This window comes from Oryzias latipes, chromosome 5 (assembly GCF_053564925.1).
Source record: "Oryzias latipes strain Hd-rR chromosome 5, Olatipes_Hd-rR_3.1".
NCBI classification, from domain to species: domain Eukaryota; kingdom Metazoa; phylum Chordata; class Actinopteri; order Beloniformes; family Adrianichthyidae; genus Oryzias; species Oryzias latipes.
In genome coordinates, this window is record NC_136241.1 from 5,907,743 (window position 1) to 5,931,743 (window position 24,001).

The 24,001-nt window shown below is 39.1% G+C and overlaps 1 protein-coding gene across 1 annotated transcript in view; it reads right to left on the bottom strand.

The window, feature by feature from the left end:
* Positions 1-355: 355 nt before the first annotated feature.
* The window catches only part of c1ql4b (complement component 1, q subcomponent-like 4b), a 31,443-nt gene continuing 7,797 nt past the window's right edge, over positions 356-24,001 (bottom strand). Inside the window, exon 3 of the mRNA XM_004068504.5 lies at positions 356-3,579. Coding sequence (XP_004068552.1) covers positions 3,400-3,579 — 180 coding nt within the window. The 3' untranslated portion in view covers positions 356-3,399. The remainder of the gene's footprint in view (positions 3,580-24,001) is intronic.

Here is a 24,001-nt window from a genome sequence, read left to right on the forward strand (position 1 = left end):
AGACGACCTGAGCAGTTGAAGCAGAAACGTTTTGGTGGAACACAGGCAACACAGGCAATTGGGAATGTTTTTTTTTCTCTGGAAAAATGTAAATAAATATAACTATTTAGCCCTCTGATAAGGTTTTACAATGAACTTGAAAATTAAATTTGCAAATTAACATCAATAGCAGAAATACATGGTAATAAATATTGTGTTTTTTATGTTGACTTTATAGCCAGAAAATATTAATTCCTATTTAGAGACATCTTTTTTAGGCTTCAAATTTCCATGCACAAGAGAGGCAAATGAACAAAAACAAACAATTATTTCAGGAATTTGGTAAATACACTCATCATGCTGAAGCTATAACAGATTATAGCCAATTAATTTATTTGTTAGATGAACATCAGACACACTTTGAAGGGTAAACTATAAGATTAACCACTGATTATGGTTTATTAATTTGTTTTGCAACAGAATTTAGGATCACCTTTCTTTAAAAGAAAGAAAAAATTGAAATTAAAGTACAAAACTCCTCACAACCCATCTACACAGCCTTGGAATAGAACCACTCCTCAAATTTATTTCATGTCATCTAAATATAGTTTTACACTTTTTTCTGCTTATACATCAGCATGACTTTTTTTAACAGGTAAGTTTCAGAAAATACATGAAACCAAACAAAAACACAGATTTCAATCTTCTATTGATAGTTTCAAATTCAGGATTCCAACCTGCAAGTTGCAATTAATGCGAGCAGTTGACTCAATAACAATATGAAAGCAAAACCAGTTAAAAAAGAGCAATATATCCCAAAATAATATTGCCTTTAAACACCATTCACCTTATTACTCAAAGGAAAAAAAAACAATTTAAATAAATTGGCATTATATTGACACCAGACCGTTTTTTTTTTTTTAACGCTACATTTGTTGGCTATTGAGTGGTTTTTCATGAACAAAAAACTGATCGATAGAAGCATGTTTCCTTGTTGAACTGAACTGTAGAAGATGAATTGTCTCTACAAGATACCACACGAGGAAAGCCAGGTTTTGGTGTGACTGAGCAGGAAAGACTGCAGAGGAAGCCTCAGCTCATTAGTAGGATATGATGTGAATCTGAGGCTCTGGATCAATCTCAGGCTAAACCTCAGTATTGATAATTTGTGTCTGCTCAGTGGTCGTTACCAGCAGCTTAACACCTCTATGTTGCAGGAGTTACAGCCTAAACAGAGGACACTGACAATAACATGATGTCTTTACACCTCATTGTAACTGAAGAGCAAACATTCTCAGATGTCTCCATACATGGAAACAGGGATACAAATCACCAAGTTATGATGATGAGGTTTAGCTGAGTTGTCAGGTGTGATCAATAAGTTCGTGCCTTTCCTTGTTTGGGGTCTACTAAGACATAGAAAATCTATTTCACAGTGAAGGTGAGAGGCTTCAGCCAAATGCCCCCGCTCTGACTCACAGTGAACATTCAGATCAGTCAATTGGAGAGGAGGGACTGAAACGGGCGCTTCATCAACTGATCTGAAGTTCAGCTCAGATCATCTTCAAATCCACAAAAATAAAAAAGTAAAATACTGCAAGTTTGTGCTTGAATATGTTTTGATGTGAACTCATCTATTAAAAACTTATGCCATGCTCACTTATATTGTACCACAGAATATTTTTTACATATGTGAATGTTTAAGAAGTCCATTTTATTCTAAAATATTTACAAGATTTTTTTTTACTTTTTAACAAAATCCCCTCAAGCTGCATTGATTTCACTGTGATGTGCTGGGCAGTAGGACTGTGTTTGAAAATGTAGTGATTGAAAATATAAACTTAAAAAACTGTATCTCCAATCTATCATTTAAAAGCTTAATTTTAAGGAACTTTCAATGTATTCTTTCCAGGGAAAAACAAAAGGCTTTAATTTCAGTTTTTAACCCTAACTAACCATTCCTGTCAAATTTGATCCATGCATTTCTAAGACCCTCATCTCATTAGCATGATCCAAACGTTCCTTTAAAACCCATTGTATACACCTTGGTCAATTTTTTCTGCCCTGTAGTTCATCATCATTCCACCAGGGGCAGTAGTGGCACGATGATCATTCCAAAATGGCTGCTTCCATGAAATTTCTAAGGTTATGTCCAAATCCCCTCCCTGCTCCGTAATTACTAAAACACTACATAGTGTGACATGGATTTTAAAAGCAGTTTGGACACCGTGCTCACTACTGTTTTTTGGCCTTTTTTAAACGGCAAATATGACATCACCGATTTCACGGAGTAGAAACCTAATCAATAGGAGCAATATTAAGAAAACATTAATGGTTTATTAAAAAAATAAATTTATCCCTTGTGCTATCTTAGATGATCCCACCCTTACATTGACGTGTTCTCCCTACCATGACAAAGGTGGATAAAGGTGGAAAGATTTCATGTAATCCATGGACACCAGTGAAGATCACAAATCATTGAAGAAAAAAGGTTCAGACCACTGTCTAGTGGGTCTAGATGACCCAACTCCCAATGATAAAGTGCCCAGGATAGCACAAGGGTTAAGCACATTTTGTTTGCAAAAATTACTCAAACACAATGCATTGTGGTCTATATTCCCCACGCCGGCGAGGATCGATACACACTGATTTTTCACAGAGAATTATGGGAGATTATTAGGTCACTCGATTTAGGATTTGTAGATTTAGAAAGCACAACAAAATGGTGCACACAGTATAGTGCATTACTGAAAAGTAAAAGTATTTGGACATACCCTAAAACACTTTTGGCATCATTTCTCTAAATGACTATTTGGTGTATTGAAAAAATACCAAATTTCTTGTTAAATAATTCTTTATAATACATGATAAATGTGTGGATCAAATTTGAGATAAATAAGGTTTTCTTTTTCCCCTGAACACTATAGGTAGTATTTTTTTCATCTTAAATCAACATTGTTGTGTGTCAAAACTAAAAAAAACCACCCAACATATCAAAATTGATACTATCTAAAGCTCATAAAAAATAATACAAACATTTTTTTGCAAATCAAAGGGTTTAAAATTCCAAATAATTTGACATTTCTGTCATTTCTTTGATACAGTGGGTTTTACAGGGACAGTGGAAGAATGTATAACTACAGTAATCTAAGTTTATAGCTTTTTTAAACAGTTATGTAAAGACAGTTTTTCCTATCAATCAAAAATGTTTTTGAAAAAAAATTACACATCAATATTTTATCCAAATGTGTTAAACTGAATTAAACTTAAACATGATGTTAAACTAGTTTGGCAGTGAAACACAGTCCTACTGCACAGACATGACAGGACAAATTAATAGTTATGGATAAAAATGATCACTTTTTTTCTTCTTGTTTTTGCATGTTTTCAGAGATGGAGGAGACAAACGAGAGGATACAGTCAGTCGGCATAGATGAGGAAACCCGAGAAGGTGCTATATTTATTGGTGTTCCCCCCATGAACTTTGCCACCGTCCAGCTGAACGCACACTTCATCTCCTACGTCCAGGTGTAGGATGACGCTGTTGGAGGCATAGTCATAGTTCTGATCTGCATCTTGAGCGATAGCACTGGCCCTCACCTGGTACAGAAACAAGAAATAATAGAATAGTGAGTGCAAAAACAGGAGGATACAAATGTGAAGAAGCACCACTTTTGCATCAATTGGTTTGTGTTTCGCCAAATATTTTTGCTGGTTTGACAGACAGAAAGGAAGAGACACATCAGATCCAAACCTTACATTAAAAAAACCCCACTTTTAGTTTATTATTCAGAATGATTGATCCTACCAATGCCTTTTTCAAGGTAAGAAAAAAGACATTTTCTTACTTTTACACTGTCAGGTGATAATTAATAGCCTATAAGGTCACTTATTTACGGTGGCCCTGAAGTGCGAACCACAGCAACAAATCACTTGATGCAAAAACATTTTAAAGATCACAACGACGTTTAAAAAAGTAAAACAAAGATTAAAAAAACAGCTTTAAATTTTAAAAGACAAAAAACTAATTTTCAGAAAACAAAATGAAATGTTAGAAAAACAAAACACAATAAAAAAACGGAAAAGATTGGCCGAATCCGAATTGCTTCCCCGCCCCAAGGGCTCCTCCCCGCTGCTCAATTGTAGGGGCATTTGGAGCTGTAGAGGAGCCCCAACTTGTTTTTTAAGGCGTAGCGACTTAGGGCTGACTATTGCCATGCCGGAGGGGTGATCCATGTTACTCTGTGGCGTGGAGGAGAAATGTGTTTCTTCACGTGGGTGTGCTCTGAAACGCAAAGGTTTACATTTAAAAGTCATGACTTTTTGTTTTTGCATGACTTTTTAAATTCATTAAACAGATGTTGTGCATTCTCCGGGTGCTGGCAGCTACGCACTAACTTAGATGACCGGCAAGTATTCATGATGTCATCGAGTGAGTAGTAACGACTGGACTTGGAACACAATTTTCTATATCTCTTGTCTTGGAGGGATAAATGTAGGGGTAGGGAGAATCCGAATGGGTAGGAAATGGATTCAGATTTGGCATTAGGTACAATGGGGCATCTCTGATTGGATGATAATATCCAGTATCACTTAATGCCAAATAACTTTCGGTTGCAATGATGGACAAACGTAATCATTAAATCATCAACATCCCATAGCAACCTTTTATGGTTTCTCATTTTGTTTTCTGGAAAATATCTTGTTTTCTAAAATGTTTTTGTTTTTTACTTTTTGGTTTGTGAATTTTTTGTTTAGTTTTGTCTAAAATGTAACTGTGTTTATTTTTTATATCTTTTTTTTTTGCTGTTTTGATTGTCATTGTGATCTCTAAAATGTTTTTGCGTCGAGTTATTTGTTGATGTGATTTGCAGGGCCACCGTACTTATTCTATAGTTTTATACAACACATGCAATAAAGGTATAATCATGTTTTTATTATTTTACACCAAAGTTTGAATAAATGTATTAACCTTAACTCATCAGTAAACTCATAATTAAAACAGATTTTTATTGCTTTTTAACTGAATAATTTTCTGTCACCTTCCATCATTCGTTGACTTTATTTGAAGGTGACCAGTGCTGTTTTATTTCCTGTTTTTTACTGAGAATCTGGTGTAATGTCTTCAGCGCTGATGCTTTCCTGTCCAGTGGATAGATAGATTAGATGTGCAGTGATCTTTGGCCTCAAGCCTCCATCTGAAAGCGTCACCTTTCTAAGTCGCTATCACTTTTTCCAGAGGATTCTTGCTCCCACACCTGATCCACACAAGGATTTTAAAGTCAGGGGGGGATTGCAAGGCAAGATGATATCAAGGAACTCCTTGGTTCATTTGTCAAGCAGTTACAAAAAGCTCAGTAAAGTAATACTTATTCCAGTTTCTCATACAGATTTTGTTCTTAATCACTGATCTAAAGTTGACTGCTCATTGCAAGTTTCAAGTGTGCTAATAATTTGCGTAATGTTCATGCCTAACCAATACGGTAGGTGTTTTCAAAAGCACAGTTTTAATCAGATACATGGTTCAGTTCCAGCTTTTAATCATTTGTACAGCTATCCAGTCATACAGCTTTGATCCAGATTCCATCTGAGACAAGGAAAACAAACGTATACCGGCACATGGATCTATTTGTCTGCAGGTGGATGTATCAGAATGGAGCGGAGCAGGGAGCTCGTTGTCCACCCAGCATTATTTTTAACTTAACTACTACAGGCTTTTTTAAACAGCATTTCTTCATCTGCCCCTGATTAACAACAGTTTGAGCACAGAAATTCTCAGAAATACAATTTGAATCCTATTTTTCTTTAAGTATGTCCTCAAGCATCAGAAAAATGCTACAAGAACATGTTAAAAACACGATATTCACCTGAGTGGGTCCTTAAGTAAAAATGGGAGGACAAAGGTTTTTTAAGTTTCCTTTTGCCAATTGACTTAAAAATAAAATATTAAAGGTAACACTTTTATGTATAAAAAAACAACTTTTCTGCAAGTTAGAAAAAAAATCATCTAAATACTTAGAAATGCTTCAGGTAAACAAATGCAGAAAAAGGAACTGCACACCTGCAGACCTGATACATATATATACATACATATATATATATATATATATATATATATATATATATATATATATATATATATATATATATATATATATATATATATATATATACATATATATATATATATATATATATACATAATCTGCATACATAATACATGGAACCACAAAGCACCAACTCTGTTCTCGTCCCTCCCCCCGTCTTCAGTTATCAAAGTATCATAGTTTTTCCAACTACAAAAAATAATCATAGGTTAAAAATTTATAAGTTCCCATCAGTTGCCATCCACTACCTAATAATTTCAAGAAAAACATGTCTTTGTTTAAGCATTTGCTTCATGTTGGGAAGGTGACCATTTTTATTCCCCTGCCTAAGACAGAAATTAATCAATACATTTCCGTTCCTTTAATTCTGCTCACATCTCTCCATTAATTGCTGTCGCTTCCTTCACACCTAACACCCCTTCCATCATCCTCCTACCATTCACCACCACATTCTATCTCTTCATTCTCAGCCCATCTATCCATCTTTTTGTGACCGCACGAAGCAATAAGATGCAGGTCACGCACACAATTTCTCTCCCCCTCCACGGCAGTGTTGTCAGGAGCAGCGACTAAGTGTGTCCCTGTCCAGTCTAAATCGGATTGATTAACGACGTGCTGCAGTGGCGGGTCTCCTGAGAAACCCTACCCGACCCCCGAACCACCCCCTTACTTCCTTCCCCCTCTTCGTACAGCATCCCTCACCCCTCCGGTACCTTCCAGAGGCATTAGGGAAGGCTATACATGGCTGCAGGCTACAGTAATTGGTAGTCTGACAGCCATGGCAGATCCCCACCTAATAGGTCCAACTCCTCAGTAACTCCATACAGTCACAATAACTGGGGGCACGGGATAGGCAACAGTGGTCAAATGGCCTAAAGAAATACCAGCAGGAGGTCAGGATGAGAAACCAAACACATACACACCATCCTTCTCTGTGTCGAGAGATACAAGCATCTCTCTTTTCTTTTCGTTTATGGGGCTAAAGCGAACACCTGACATGTTAGACATAATGTTACCAAAAATGTGAGTGTTTCACTCTGAAGGGACTTAACTGCCCCCCTGAGGAGACCTAATAGGTTTTAGAAAAAAAATCAGTGAGAACAATCTGACAACTTGTACATCCAACATCTGTCTACATGGTTGAATAGGATTCCCCTGATAGTACTGTCAGCCGAGTTAAGGGCTGTCAGGCTGCTGTTGCTAACTTAGAATTCAATGTTAAACTGAACTGAGAACGTTATGTCTGCAAAAGAAGGAATGCTAATTCTCTAGCAAGAAGAAGTAAATAAATTGCAATCATTAATATGCTTTAAGATGAGAAATGTTGGTATTATTTTAGCAAACTGCCATGTTTCATATCAGCAACTGGTGGCTTAATGCCTTAGTCACAATCGTCCTTACGGCTGGACATGGGCTGTCACCAGGACGATATTTAGTTAATTATTTGTCAGTGTCTGACCCTTGTTTTCCACTTAAACTCCCGACCACTAGGAAGCAGCACAGCACACTGAGCCTCTTTGAGCAACTCTACTCAACACAAAACAACAACAATATCTCAGCGAGAAGCAGCTTGATTTGTTGTTATCAGACCTGCACTACTTAGTTTTTACTTGGGATGAGCAACGGAAAGAAACTCTGTGCCATGTTGATGCCAGTAACATATAAAAACCTTTGCTTTGCTGGGCTTTGTAGCGACTCTGATAAGAACAAGTGAAGCTGCACAGCAGCTAATGCATGGAGCATCAGCCAAAATGCTATCGGCAAAGGGGGCCAAAGTTCTGCAGAACCTCCCAGCAAAAGATTCTAGTTAAGCTACCTGAGGGATCAGAGTGATGTGTACAAGGCTCTGAAAAAGGCCAACGCCGTGGCGATGAGCAGTGAAATATGTGTTTACTTCCATGTGAGACAAAAACGGAGCTGCAGCGGTGTAGTGCAGACTGTGATGTATATAAAGCACCTTAGCCACATTAAAGCAACTTTAATGTTGCCTCATCACACTTATTTGTTCCTGAAAGAGTTTGAGTTTTTTCCCCTTTTATTTTTGGAGCACTGTTCAAGCTCCTTGACCATACTGGAGAAGCTACATTTAGAAATGTTGAAAATAAAAAGCACTTTATTTCCTTAATCATACTTTTAGAACCTTGTTGGTTAAGGCACATTCATTCTACTTATACTGAAAAATATTTTGTTGCGGAAATCAGACGATGTTGACCAGTAGCAGTTTTAGGCACGAGCTGTAAGGGCAATTGCCCGGGGCGCAAATTTAAAAGGGGGCGGCAGCTCTGTGCATTGAAAAAAAATCTGCGCTACTATTGGTTTTCCATTATCTGTTATATTACAGAAATTTAAAACGGCCTGAAACATGCGAACTGGTGCCCCCTGCAGCTGCAAGCGCTCCTGTCTTTGAGAAGGTGCCGCAAATGTGTGTGAAGAAAAAGGGGACAAGTCTGGAGGGTGAGGCTGCAAGCTAAGCACGGAGCGCAGCCTCGATTGTGCAACACCTGGATCATGGCGTGCCTTTAGGTTACTCTGCTCATGCTAATAATGTCATTCTTTATTAACTAATGTAGACATTTTTATTACGTGTCTTTATTTTTCACATATGGGCAGTGGCTAGACTCTGCTTGAAGCCAGTCCAGAATGGAGATATAAGGCACCTCCTTCCCTCCACTAGCCTAGGTGTACACCTTGGGCAAGTGTTAGCACACCCTGAGCCTCCCTAGTCAGGGTACGGCATTGGCGGTTCTGGCTATCAACTCGGTACCAGTTCCGGCAGTCAGCAGTAATGTCCACGTCAACTCGGCAACATATCTGGCAACAAGCAACAGAAGAGTTATGCAGTCGTCTCAACTATGTTGTGCCACTGGGCAACATAATCTTCTGCCAAGGGACACTATTGTGCACCGTTTAGTGTCGTCATCGTAGGTGCAGCCTCACTTTAATCATGGAAGTAAATTCGAATTTGACGAATAATATTACCGAGAGGCTTAAGAAGTGAAGGAGTAATTTTACGAACAGCTTGGAGATTGTGTAGAGAATGCAAGAAATGACATCATTATTATCATAGGATTATCTAAATGCCCGTGTTGGAAAAGATTGGTCGTCCTGGCACTCAGTAATTGGAAACCATGAGGTTGTAAACATGAAATCCAATGGACTCGTGCTACTTGAATTTTGTTCCAGGTATCAGTTATGTGTCATGGGAACCGTGTTTCAAATGAAAAACAGTCTTAAAATACGGTAGTCCAGAAGGGTCACAACACATTAACTTTACACACAACACACTAACTTTACACACAACACACTAACTTTACACACAACACACTAACTTTACACACAACAGATTAACTTTACACACAACACATTAACTTTACACACAACACATTAACTTAAAACAAACACATTAACTCACAACACAACACAATAACTCACAACACAACACATTAACTCACAACACAACACAATAACTCACAACACAACACATTAACTCACAACACAACACATTAACTCATGGCCCAGAAGGGTCACAACACAACACATTAACTTACCTCACAACACATTAACTCACAACGGAAGTAATTGAAGTGCTTTTATTCTGAAATTTCTACTGGGCTGAGCAGCTAACTACCTAACAGAAAGTAATGTCACAGTGAGCTGTGGAGGGAGCTGCACGCGCGCTCCTCTCCTCTCCTTTTTTCCGCTCTGTCCTCTCACACAGGCACGTGCAGTCCCCAACACACGCACACACAGGACAGAGCGGAAAAAAGGAGAGGAGAGGAGCGCGCGTGCAGCGACAGAGGGGGGTGTCAGAGCGGAGGGAGGAGTGTGTGTTCATATTGTGTGTGTTAGAGGAAGGAGAACCGTAGTAAAGACAAAGTTTCTGGCAACACTGCTGCTAGCTTCTCTTGTAGCAATAACATGCTCCCTCCACAGCTCACTGTGACATTACTTTCTGTTAGGTAGTTAGCTGCTCAGCCCAGTAGAAATTTCAGAATAAAAGCACTTCAATTGCTGCTTTATTTCCGTTGTGAGTTAATGTGTTGTGAGGTAAGTTAATGTGTTGTGTTGGGACCCTTCTGGGCCATGAGTTAATGTGTTGTGTTGTGAGTTAATGTGTTGTGTTGTGAGTTAATGTGTTGTGTTGTGAGTTAATGTGTTGTGTTGTGAGCTATTGTGTTGTGTTGTGAGTTAATGTGTTGTGTGTTAAGTTAATGTGTTGTGTGTTAAGTTAATGTGTTGTGTGTAAAGTTAGTGTGTTGTGTGTAAAGTTAGTGTGTTGTGTATAAAGTTAATGTGTTGTGTGTAAAGTTAATGTGTTGTGTGTAAAGTTAGTGTGTTGTGTATAAAGTTAATGTGTTGTGTTGTGACCCTTCTGGGCCACCGTATTAAAATCACTTGGCAGCATCCATGCTCTAAACATCTTCACCAAATTGATCATGTACTTGCCAATACAAGTGCAAAACATTATATCACCATTGCAAAAGTTGACACCACAGCTGATTGCTTTACATACCATTAACTACTAACCTCAAAATACAAGTTCAGAATTCATCGTAAAAAGAAAGGTTTGAAACCCCTAAAAAGTTCGATATCACGTTAACTTCAGAAAAGAAACAATGTTTGAAACTGTTTCTTGATGAGAAGCTTCCAGATTGTAGAAAGTATCAAATGACTGGTTTGACAATAAAGACGAGAAGATACAACAACTCTTGAAAGATAAACAAATGAATCGAAATGAATTACGCGAACGCATCATGCTTTTGAAAAATCAATGGTTTCATGAAAGAGCTGCAGAAGCTGAACGTCACGCTCAGTCCAAAAACCAACGAGAATTCTATGCAGCTATCAATAAGATCTACGGTCCCGGGAGCAAAACCACACACCCAGTATGGTCGAAAAGCGGCGTCCGTCTTACATCAACCCCGGACATCAAAGGTAGATGGGTAGACCACTTTAGCGAGCTACTTAACCAACCAACAAATGTCGACGCAAGCCTTATTGATGATATCGAACAGCTCCCAACCGATGTTTCACTTGATCTTCCAATAGCTGAAGAAGAACTTGATAATGCACTCAAAAATACAAAACTTGGTAAAAGCCCCGGTCCTGATGGTGTTTTGCCTGAAGTACTTATACATGGTGGAAATACCCTAAAAGCATTCCTTTTCAAGATTATTTCAATGTTCTGGATCACTGAAAACATACCATCAGAAGTTACTGACCCAAACATCACCATCCTCTTCAAAAAGGGAGATCGAAGTCAATGCGGGAACTATCGAGGGATTTCTCTGTTAAGTGTGGTGTGGAAAGTGTTTGCTGATATCCTCTTACAGAGACTCAAACGCATACCTGATAAGGTCAAACAACGTCAAAATATGTACATTGTTTTTGTCGATTTTACTAAGGCGTTCGACACCGTAAACAGGGACTTTCTCTTTAAAATTTTGGGTAAGCTCAGCTGTCCACCAAAGTTCATCAGGCTGATTCAAAGTCTTTATTCTCAAGTTAATGCCCCTCTTATTGTCGATAGAGTCTTGACCGAATCGTTTGAATACAATAGTGGTGTGAACAGGGATGCAAGTTAGCAACAACACTTTATGGTATCTATGCTTCTGTTCCTCTCTTACTTGCATACAAAAATATTAGCCAACAATTCAGTATCGAAATCAGATTCCCCTACGATGGTGATCTCTTTGACTTACAGAGATTGAAAGCCAAAACTAAAACCTTTACAAACTTTATCAGAGAAGCACAGTACGCTGATGACATCACCATCTTTAGCGACTCCTCACTTGGTCTGCAGACTTTGCTAACGGCATACAGCGACATGGCAAAACGAATGGGTCTCTCTATCAATATCCAAAAGACTGAAACTATGTGCATTGGTCTGGAAGAGCAGTTTTTCATCGATGGCAAGCCAATCAAAAATGTAAACCCTTGTAACCCTTGTTCTATCCTAGGCACTTTAACATTGGGAGTGGGGTCATCTAGACCCACTAGACAGTGCTCTGAACCTTTTTTCTTCAATGATTTGTGATCTTCACTGGTGTCCATGGATTACATGAAATCTTTCCACCTTTATCCACCTTTCTCATGGTAGGAAGAACACATCAATGCAAGGGTGGGGTCATCTAAGATAGCACAAGGGTTAAATACCTCGGGAGCATTGTTACCAGCGACTGTTCAGTAAAAGAGGAACTAGTCACACATAAAGACAGCAGGTAATGCAGTAAAACAGCTTCGCTAAATGAGATAAAAAAAAAAATAGATTGTTTGTTTACTGAGGTTTTTTGGAGATTTTTACAGTCGGTGTTGCACAACATTAGGAAAAAGCCAAATATCTTTGGAGTAATTCCAGTGATGGGTTCTATGATTTAGTTTTTAATGTTTTATAAGACCTAAAAACATATTCACAATAATAGGTTTTTAAAAATCAAATCCAACTGAAAACACACACAGGTCGTCACACACCAAGCAGAAATGAACTTATTTCTAAAAATGATGCAGTTGTCCAGCTCTTACAAAATGGACAAAAGAGCAAAGAAAACAAAATCATTTGTTATTTCTTATTATTAATATTTCCAGGCTTTGTTTGTTTTGCTCTGCAGCATCTTCATATTTGTATAATTTTGACAGAATATATTTTTAGGTAGAGCAACGTTATTGAAGTTATAATACGTTATTTAAGGTTTACCTTGACTTATTCTGGATTATAGGCCTGTTTTTATTCGTATTTTTTTTCAAAAAGTTTTAAAGGTTTAAAAGTTTAGGTTTAGTTTGTTTGACACCCTTAAAATACGAGTTTAGAAAATTCATGCATTTTTTGTGTGTGTAAAATCAGCAAATAGGAATACGGAACACAAGAGGATGTCGTCAAATTGTGTGTTGACTGTTCCCTTTAAAAACAAATATATTTTTAGTTACCAAAATAAAAGCACTCTTTGTCGGTCACGTGACTCATTTAATTTGAAAAAAGTGTTTCCATTGCAGTTTTGTGAAATATATCAATTTTGCCTCAAAAGCCACCTCCTCCAAGTGCAAATCCTTTGTTCAATAAATACGAGTTTTCTTAAAATTGTCGTGTTTTATTCATTAGGCAAATTCATTATCAAAAATCTATTCTGCACAATGACATACTCAATGGAAGTGCAGCTAATGGTACGGACCATTTCTATGACATCCCTTAAGGTAGTCGTACAAGCCACAAGAAAACTGCAAAACAAACCTGCTCACGTAGGCGCTCCACTCTATGACCCTCTACGGGCCCAGACAACACAAAAAGCCGCAACACCCATATGGGTGCACGTGACTAAGTCTTTACTTGTCCAGACAAACTGATGAAGCCTCTTAAATGAGGGAGAAACTTTGCTGCACAATTTTGCATTGACTCAGCAAAATGTGGGATAAATTTAGGCTTTTGAAACACACATGACACTCACAAACATTTGTGCAATATTTTACTGAGTTGTGAGACGATTATAGAGGGCTGTTTTTTTTTTTTTTGTTTCACGAAAAGGAGAGTATATATATATATATATATATAGGTTTTGCAGTTATAGTGCAGATTCAGTTTTGCTTAGCATCTTTCTAAATTGTGGATTCCTAACAGATGGAAACTCTACGAAATGCACAAGAGCAAAATATCAGACACTTCTAGTTTCAAGTATTGCAATATAACAAAAACACAAAACATGCATGGATTGTATATTTTGGGAACCCATTATCTAAAAAAAAGCACCAGGCATCTTAAATTTGAAAAATTGCAGAAAACAAGCCACAAAATTTCTGTAAAAACGTTTTTAAAATATGACTGCACTGTATTAATCCTCTGTGTATTTGTTTTTTCTTTTTTGTTTTAATGAAGTCCCTCTTCGATCATCTTTTAATCTATTTTCAAAGCATTCCCAGTCGTATTTTGATTATGACGTTTTAAGCCAAAATCTAAGAACCTGTGTTTTTTTCTACAATATAGTTTCTGCAGAGTGGCAGGAAAATTCACCTCTGAGTTGTGGGTTGGACTTGTGGCGAAGAGTGAGCCTGTCCCTACTCACCATCCTCCATCTGATTACACCCTCTCCTGCTAGCTTACAGCCCCTCACAACCCAACCTAATATTAGCAGTGCAACAAAAACTGCGAGCAGCAGTGGAGCTATCCTGGGGGGGGTATTCAGTTATGGTCCGGTGGTACATCCCATGAAGGGGTTTGTCCTCCCATGAGGATCTGTCCTCCAGCTCTGTTTCCTCTGCTCTCCATTGCCTGAGACATTCACTGAGCACACTGTCAGTTGGGATCTTGATGTATTCATGCATCTTGAATGTTTCATCCCGGATAGTGGTTTCTACACTCACTAGTCCTCAGCCTCCTTCCTTGCGACTAGCATACAGTCTCAGGGTGCTGGATTTGGGATGGAACCCTCCATGCATGGTGAGGAGCTTTCATGTTTTAACATCCGTGGTCTGTATCTCTTCTTTTGGCCATCTTATTATTCCTGCAGGGTATCTGATAACTGGCAGTGCGTAGCTGTTTATTTCCCATGTCTTATTCTTGCCATTGAGCTGGCTTCTCAGGACTTGCCTTACTCTTTGGAGGTATTTAGCTGTTGCAGCTTTCCTTGTTGCCTGCTCCAGGTTGCGGCTGCGGAATTCCAAGGTACTTGTAACTGTCCTCGATGTCTGCTATTGTTCCTTCTGGGAGTGAGACCCCTCCTGTGTGGACTACCTTGCCTCTCTTTGTCACCATCCGGCTGCATTTCTGGAGCCCGAATGACATCCCAATGTCAGTACTGTAGATCCTGGTGGTGTGGATCAGGGAGTCAATGTCATGCTCGCTCTTAGCATATAGCTTGATGTCATCCATGTATAGGAGGTGACTGATGTTGGCCCCATTTCTGAGTCGGTATCCATAGCCAGTTTTGGTGATTATTTGGCTGAGGGGGTTCAGACCTATGCAGAACAGTGTTGGGGGGACAGAGCATCACCTTGGTATATTCCACATTTGATGCAAGTGGCTTGCCATTGGCTTCAAGGGTGGTTTTCCACAGCTTCATCGAGTTTCCTATGAAGGCTCTTAGAGTCCTGTTGATGTTGTACAGCTCCAAGCATTCAGTGATCCATGTGTGTGGCATTGAGTCATAGGCCTTCTTGTAATCAATCCAGGCTGTGCACAGGTTGGTGTATCGTGACTTGCAGTCTTGAGCGACTATTCTGTCAACCAGGAGTTGGTGTTTGGCTCCTCTGGAGTCTCTACCAATGCCCTTCTGTGTGTTGCTCATGTATTGATCCATGTGCCTATTTATCTTGGAGAGACAGGTTATTGGCCAGTAGTAGTAGTAGTGGATGGGACTGCACCCTTTGAGGGATTCTTCTGGTTTAAGGTCGTTCGCCCTTCCGTTAGCCATTCGGGGTGAGTCCCATCTCTTAGCAGCTGGTTCATTTGTGCTGCCAGGCGCTCGTGGAGTGCGCTGAGTTTCTTTAAGCCAGTAGGCATGTGTCATGTCAGGGCCTGATGCTGTCCAGTTTTTCATACCTGAGACTGTTTCTTGGATGTCTGTCACAGTGATGGTTACTGGATTCAGTTCAGGGTGGTTGCTATGTTCTTTTCTCAGAGAGACCAGCCCTTGGGCATTGCTGTTATGTGCTGTCTCTTTCTCCCACATACTTTTCTTTTTTCTTTTTTTTCTAACTTCCTGCCCAACAGCTGGGCAAACAGATGAGAGCTGAAGGCCTCTTGTGTTGGACATATTTTACTTTAACAACAGGGGTTGTGAAGTTTCTGACAAACCAGAGGTATGTCTGAACAAACCCCTTTTGTAATCAAGGCCAAACTTTATTCATTTTAATCGTATTTGAAAATCTTTTGTGTTGGACCGGACGGAAAAGGAAAGGAAGAAGAAGAGAGAGGGATCTTGGAGAAGGGGGGGTGGGGGGGTAAAACAATGAAGCAGCATAAAGCAACAAGTTGCTGGGTGTTTATCATTACGGTAAGGTTCAGATGTAATACAAATCTAGAAGGGGCAGGGCCTGTCCACAGACACACTCAAATGTTATAAACACCCCTGTTGGCTGCAAAGATGTCCACATGTCAACATGTACACAATGTAAACAAACCAACTAGTGTGAAAGCCAACATACGTTTCCAGTACTGTTCAGTTTCTAGCCTTGGTGGGTCTGATTAACTGTTTTAACCCTGCCACTGAGTGTACACTTTTGCAGGCTGAGTTGCGAACAGCCTGTTTATCCCTCTGGCTTCAACCCCACCCAGAGGGGTTACATGCAGAGAATGTGAAGTAATTTATATATATATATATATATATATATATATATATATATATATATATATATATATATATATATATATATATATATATATATATATATAATATATATTATATATATATATATATATATATATATATATATATATATATATATATATATATATATATATATATATCCTAAATATATATTCTTGTTCTATATTTTTTGATGGACGTATAATCTTTATAATCTTTATACGCCGTCATAAAAATCTCAGACTCTGTCTCACTGGAGTATAGGGCTCTCTTTTGTTCTCCATGCGTTTCCATGGTGACTCGGGAAATCAGCGATCCATTGAGAATGTCTTTATGTACTTGCCGTACACGAGCATTAACCCAGGGTCCCCAAGTCGAGCGTAATTACGCCAACTCATATCCGGTCTTTTGGAACCGACATACCCAGAGTATCAAGTTCAGGCGGATTTCAGCCAGAGTTCAGGGTTAAAGTCAGGGTAGTTTAAACATGCCTTCTGGAATACCCCCCAGTATAGTTTAGATCCAAATTCCAGCTAAGACAAGGAAAACAAAGACATTCATGGATCTATTTGTCTGCAAGTGTCTAGAACAGTCAAGGAGGGAGCTTGTGGCCTAATTTAGCTTCTAAATCTCAAGATTTTTCTAACAGAATTTTTGTCTGCTTCTGGAACCGGTTTAGCTCGTGCTGGTTTGCGGCGCCTTTAATCCGTTCGACTCCGGGCTGCTCCCTGTTCCCTTCTCTACTTCTGTGCCGGTCCCAAGCCCAGTTGCTTTGAGAGGGTTGCGTCAGGAAGGGCATCCGGCGTAAAACATTGCCAAGTTTACCATGCGGCTCGTTCGCTGTGGCGACCCCTGATGGGAAAAGCCGAAAGGGAAAGAAGAAGATTTTTGTCTGCTTCTGATTCACAATAATTTGAATACAGAAATACTCAGAATTGTAATTCTATGCTTAATCTTCTTCATATGTGTCCTCCATCATCAGAAAAATGCTACAAGAACATGTGAAAAACATTCAAAACACCATTTTATTTTTGTCTTTAAGTCCAGATGCCGTGAATCATGAATGAATGTGAACCTTCATAGACATACTGTATATAAGCATCAAGTAGTGACAGACAGGCTTCTGTGAATGTTTTCAGTTGACTCATACTTAGTCTTGTTTATATCTTGGTCACAGATAAAGTTAGAATACATTTAATGGAAAATTGAAATGTCCTAGTTTGAGCCAAAATGTTGTTCCATTTTTTGTGCAAAACTGCAATTACCAGCTTTCTTTAACACAACACAAATAAATCACTGCTAATATTGTTTAAGTAATCTATATCCCTAAAGTTTACAAGTAGGAGACTCTGCAAAAGTTGCAGCAGTTTTAATCACTCCACTGCACTAAAATGCTCTAGAACATCAGCTAATTGTGTTTGCCAGCCAAAAGGACATGCTATAATATACGACTTATGGTTGACTACACTGTAAAGCACAAAGTGTTCCTTAGCCTCCACGTAGACAATGGGGATGCTGACATTTAATATGCTGTAAATGATTAGTCATGGATCCAGCCTCTTTCGGCATTAAGAGATGCAGTAAACAAAGTCTGTTGTTTGGATATCAAAACTACTTTTCCCGCTTGGACAAGACACTTTAGCCCACCTAAGATGATGCCACAGCTTCTGTACACTCCAGCCATCAATTCCTCAATGAAGATAGACAGTCTGCTGTTAAATCAATATTAACAAATAAAGCAAATAACTTTCTCCTTTGCAGTTCTTTCATTAACAAACAAAAAACTCAAAATAAGAAAAAAACATGTATGCTTATGTGTTCAGCGTGCTGGTTGGTCAATGATCCACACTTTGTCGAATCACTTAATTCAAAGAGTTTTGTGCATAACCCAAGGCTTCTTGTTCGTTTCACCTGCGTTGTGAAAGATCTGTGGCTTCAAATTAGATGTGCCTCTTTGTTTTTCTTCTTTCCCAACAAATATGACCGATGGTTAATCCGCTGAAGAGGTTTTGCAGCTTTCTTCCACAGGTTGTGTCATGGTGTTTAAATACAAAACCTAAAAGTGTCTGCTTCATAGCTAAATGCGAAATATGTAAAAGTGCCCCTCCGATGAAAATCATATTTTTGATTTTTGACATGTACTGCATTTTTCTTATGAAAGAGAACAAATGTAATAAAAAATAATTTCATTTTTGCATTTCTGAGTATTCCTTCTTTTAACCTGCTGTCAATCAAACTGTTGCAAAGACGCTCGGTTTGAATGAATGAGCCTTTGTGATGTTACAAAAGCCCAGGAGCGCATGTGCATTGCCCAAGCTCCCGGATCTGCCCTGCCCAGCGTGCACAAGCTCAGGTGCTGGAGAAGAGCAGATTTTTCATTGCTGCATTACTTGCACACATTTTAAGTGGGTCCAAGGCTGGATTCTGTTGTTTTCTGCATGCATTTAAAATTAAATTTAAAGTTAAAGTCCCATTAGCCGTCATGCTCTTAGGTGCGTGAAATCTGTTCTCCACGTTTTATTTATCCCCCAGAGGAGCGGTGAGCTGCAGAAACAGCCGCACTCAAGAACCATTTGGCAGTTTAACCCTAACCGTAATCCTAATCTTGACCCTTTCTCTGGCTCTGTGCGGCCAAGAAAAATGTTCATCTTATCTCGAAAATTACGTGTGAATAATAACTTTCTTTCTGGCATTTCATTTTATTTGCTGTTCAAGTGAATTCAACAATCTGCATGTTCTAGCATCAAATCAGTTCAGAGCCACAGCCAGTGCTGCCTGCTGCTGCAATGCAGCCTAAATTCCAACGTCATTCAAAGCATTTTTCATGTTCTTTTTCATGTGTAATTTTATTAAACAGCAGGGTCTGGTACAAACATCTGTTTTGTCATTTGTTCGAAAAGTGTCGATTTGGAACCAAAAATATGTCACTTTTCACCATTTCTTTATCGCTAATTGGGCGGCTGTGGTGCAGTGGCAGGGCGGTCGACCTCTGATTGGAATATTGCAGGTTTGATTACTGCCTTGCCCATCCATGTGTTGAAGTGTCCTTAGGCAAAACCCCACCTTGCCTCTCGTGGAAGGTTATCGCCACCCATTCACCCATTCAGTATGTGAATGGGGTCTGTGACTGTAAAGCACTCTGGGCCTTCCAAGTAGGTAGAAAAGAGCTATATGAGTATACGCCATTTAAAATTAAAGAGAAGCTTTAGAGAATAGAGACTGTCAGTCGGTGTTGTTTGTCTGAAGCTCTTCACTCATGCCAGACACAGCTATCATCGTCTGAAAGGGGGATATCAAGTGTGGGGCTACTCCGCTCAGTATCAATGGCCACGCCCATTTAGGGGAGATTTTGGAAATAGAGGCTTCAGATTAACAGGACGTATGGCTTTTTAAGACATTAAGGTTGTGGGATTTTGGTTTAAAATTTCATAATCAAAAGTAAAACACCACTGGGAAAAAATTGTCATACGGGGACTTTAACCCTATATAAATTTGTATCATATTTGATACAAAAAGTTATTTTTTTAACTGTTTTTTGTGTGAATTTCATCACAGGTTAAAAAAAAAGTCATAATTCCCCCAAATTAGAATTTTCTGTCAATTATTTGATGTAGTGGGCTTTACAGGATTGATCCACAAAACAGATACAAATATTTTTTTTAAATGACACAGCAACCAAAATCTGCATTGGCATTATCTCAGAACAGAATGCAACAACAGGCCTGATGTACCAGATGTTATCTGAATATTCCTGTTCATTCTGTCACTGAGGAACGTTTTAAGAGTAGGCCCACGATGATCACATGTGGTTCCCTGCCTCTAAAACCAGCACAGATGAGCCTGCAGGTTCAGCTGTCAGGAACAATCAGAGTGAAACCTTGTTTTGGTAAAGTAGGCAGGAGGCACCAGGGCATTGGGAGTGAAAACAAGAGAGAAAGGCAAATCAGGATTATTGTCAACAGCAGCGGAGATTGATAATGACAAGGGAGAGAATTTCTGTCTTTTGGGCCAATGCTGTTCTGACTTGATCTGCTGCTGTTGGGAGGAGGGAAGACCCCAGGGACACAAGAGAAGATTACACTGCCTACACTTTTCATTTGGGGAGCACATTAAATGTGGATAGAAGGTGGTAAAAAGAGGGGAGACATCAACAACGTAGAAAGACTTTACAGTCACAATGGTAAACGTCCAGCTAAATCAGCATTTCAGTTGTGTCATTGATTTGTGTGACACATTTATTAGCTGACCTGCTGTATTTCAAATATTTATTCTACATTTTTATGCCCTGGGTGTTCATAAATTCCAGAGCTTTGTCTTTGAATAAACCTGCTGGAAAAAGTTTGAGTGACAAAAACAAATAACAACCATTACAGAAAATGGACTTTTGGTTCAATACATAGATGGTAAGCAACCTCTTTAAATGGACTAAAACAGGATCAGAGTAAAGAAAGACAAAGTTAAAAGAGGCCTTGAGTGAAGGAGAGGGAGCCCGTTGGATAACAAACTGATCAAGCATGCTCGCTTTGGAAGAGAGGAGGGGGAATAAATGAGGTTGGGGAGCCGGGCTGTCCACGAAGTGTGTTATTTTTTCAGTTTTGTTTTGTTTCGCAGTGGTGCCTTGATCCTTTGGTAATAAAACTGACAGGATTCATTCACTGTGATGTACAGATCTCTCAGAGCGGAGCGAGCGATTGAGACAGGGTCTCTTAAACTTACCTGAGGGACCACTAAGGGTGAACTGGGAGTGAAAAGAAGGGCAAATGAAATGACTTTTTTTTTTCCGTAAAGGCCTCGGTATCTTTGGCTCCATCCATGGGTACCAGTTTGAGGCACTCTGCCTCTGTTATCCAGGTCGACATGTAAACCTTCTCCTGCACTGCAGACTCAGACACTAATTGGCATACTGAATGCTAATATTTTGCCATGACACTCAAGACCCAAAGTGTCAGGATGCTGATTAGAAAGTCTCTAATTGGCTCTACACTGAAACCTTTGAGGAAAGAGAAGATGGCTTAATTGGATATAAATGGGTTCTTTGACTGGCCTACCTGCAGAGCTTCTGCTGAGCTTCAGCTCTCCGGCCAAATTCACAATTCCTAACATTTTTTAACAGCCTTGTACGTGCTTTGGAAAATAACACGCACAAAACTGTACGCACAATTTCTAGACAGATGGACAGGATGTTGTAAGTATATTCAGCTCAGCTCACCTCAGAATGCAGAGTTCTAGTTCAAGGTGGTACTTCATTTCTACTGTCCACACTTGATTTTGTTCAATCTCTGTTTTGAACCGTAGATGTAACAGCCAGACATTCCCATAAACAAAGTAATAAGATTAGGCCTTTTAAGGGGTAGGAATGCAGGCGCATTCCTGATGCCGCGGTCACAAATACAACCGCAGCCGCACGAGGGGGAGGCATCAGCAGAATCTTCAAGAATTAATGCAGCTGCCGGATTTTTTGAAAATCATTGGCGTGGACATGAATGTAGACGGCGGCCGTCAGGCGGCCGTCAGGCGGCCATCAGGCGGCCATCAGGCGTCACTAAGTCCGGTGGGGATGACACCATTATGAAATCAGGCGAGATATGTGACCAGGGTCTGAGGATGGCTGGGTTAACCCGATGGCTCAGGCTCCAGTGTTGATGTTTTTTGAATTTTTCGGAACTCTTCAACCATTTGTGCAATTAACTAAATTACAGCGGATTCTGATCCGGAAAAAATCCATGTAAATCAGCTGATACTGACACAGAGGAAAGCAGCTTTGAACCAGAATGCAACACTTTACTTCTGTAAAGTGTTAGTCCTCGCCAGAATCCATTGAAATTACTTTAATTGGTAGTTTTAGCGGTTCAAAGAACGTGCGCTATTTTGCTGTCGCCAGACACAATATCCATTCAGCACAGCGAATGTTATCAACGCCACACACATATGAGCACGCAGCTACACCAGTTTGAGAACCCTTTACAATGCTAAACTTTTATGTGTCTGTTTTGTAAATCAGACATTTAGCCTGTGAAAACATTGCAAAAATTTGCAAAAACGCCCCAAGTTTGTAAAATAAACCAGCCCATTGTGTTCAAATGTATTGGACCATTGAAATATTTTTGACTAAATACAAGATGAAGCGTTTCTGCTTAAATAAAACCACAAGACATTGAGATTTCAGAGGGGAAAAACCCCAAATGCATAGATTTAAAACCCCATTTCCTGTTATAAAAAAACAGGAATAACCACGAAAATATGTCTCACAGGTTAGAAACTAAAACCCCTTTAAATGATGCATACATACTCTAAAAAAGCTCTATCTTCTTTTTTACACGTTCGTATTTGATCTGAAAATGCCAGTGTGACACACAACTGTTTATGGAAAAGACAAAACACTGGCGCCTTGATCAGGAGCAAAACCGATATAATGGGAGGCAAAAGGAAAGCACAACAAAGGCACTGCAAACAGCAACAACCAGCTGAGACCTTTCCTCAGGATATAATGGCCTCCCCCATTATCACAGAAATATATAGTTAAATAATGGTCAAGTTGCAAATACATGTGTTGTCTGGGAGAAAAGAAGAGAAGAACAAGGAAAGCTGCAAGGCGTATGACAGGGCTGTCTGCTTGCTCCACAAAATCGCCGTCTAAAAAGGATTGACTTTTTTCCCCTTATATCATATAATGCCTCCCATTATTACATGACACCACTGACACACCAAAGTAAAGCAAAAGCAGACAATAAACCCATGAAATATTCAATTAAAATATTCCAATTAGGCTACAAGTATTGGAGTATGAAGCAGCTGAAAAAATGCCAACATGAACTGAAATTAAAAACTATTGAATGAAGTGCTGCATGAGCCTCTTATTGACACCTTGTCTGGCTGCTTCTCTAATTAGCAGCCTCCAGATCACACGGCAGCAGCAGCAGCATCACACCTGCCTGCTGGAGGTGAGCCGTTCTTTCCTTTAATTGAGTCCAAGCTTGACATAGGAAATACATTTAAAGTGGTTATTTTAATTATCTCGTTAGCTTAAAGTTGTCACGCATGTGGATACTTTCCCTTTAAAGGGGTAATATAAAACTGAAGTGTTAAGTTTCACCTCAATGTTAACACTCAAAATTATTTTTGATGCTCTCTGCCTGAAGCTGATTGTCTAAAGGAATATTCAAAACAGTTATAACAGTTTTAAATTCAGCTTTTTCTAATTTTTACTTCTATCCTTTAGATTTTTTTTGGGTTGGGGTTTTTATCAGAACTGTCGTAGCTTTCCTCATGCTTTTAAAACCTATTTCTCTTGGCTGGTGCACCTTTAATTTTCTCACAGTTTAAAGATCAAATGTCAACTGTTATTCTATTTTTGCCGTGACCTTTACACCTTACCTTGTCACTGCTGAGAGCATTTTTCTGAGCTTTCTAAGGAACTGGTCCTTTCCACGGTTCGCAGCTACAGACTGACCAACTGACCAGCTCAGATTCACCCACACTCAACAAACTATAAATATTCATACTTTTGCCTCATGCTCATCACTGTAAAGGGCAAAGTACATATTGGTGGTGAATTATATATCAATTGAAAAGGTCATCTACCTCAACACCAATCTTTCCATGAGTTATGGGACACAAGAAAGG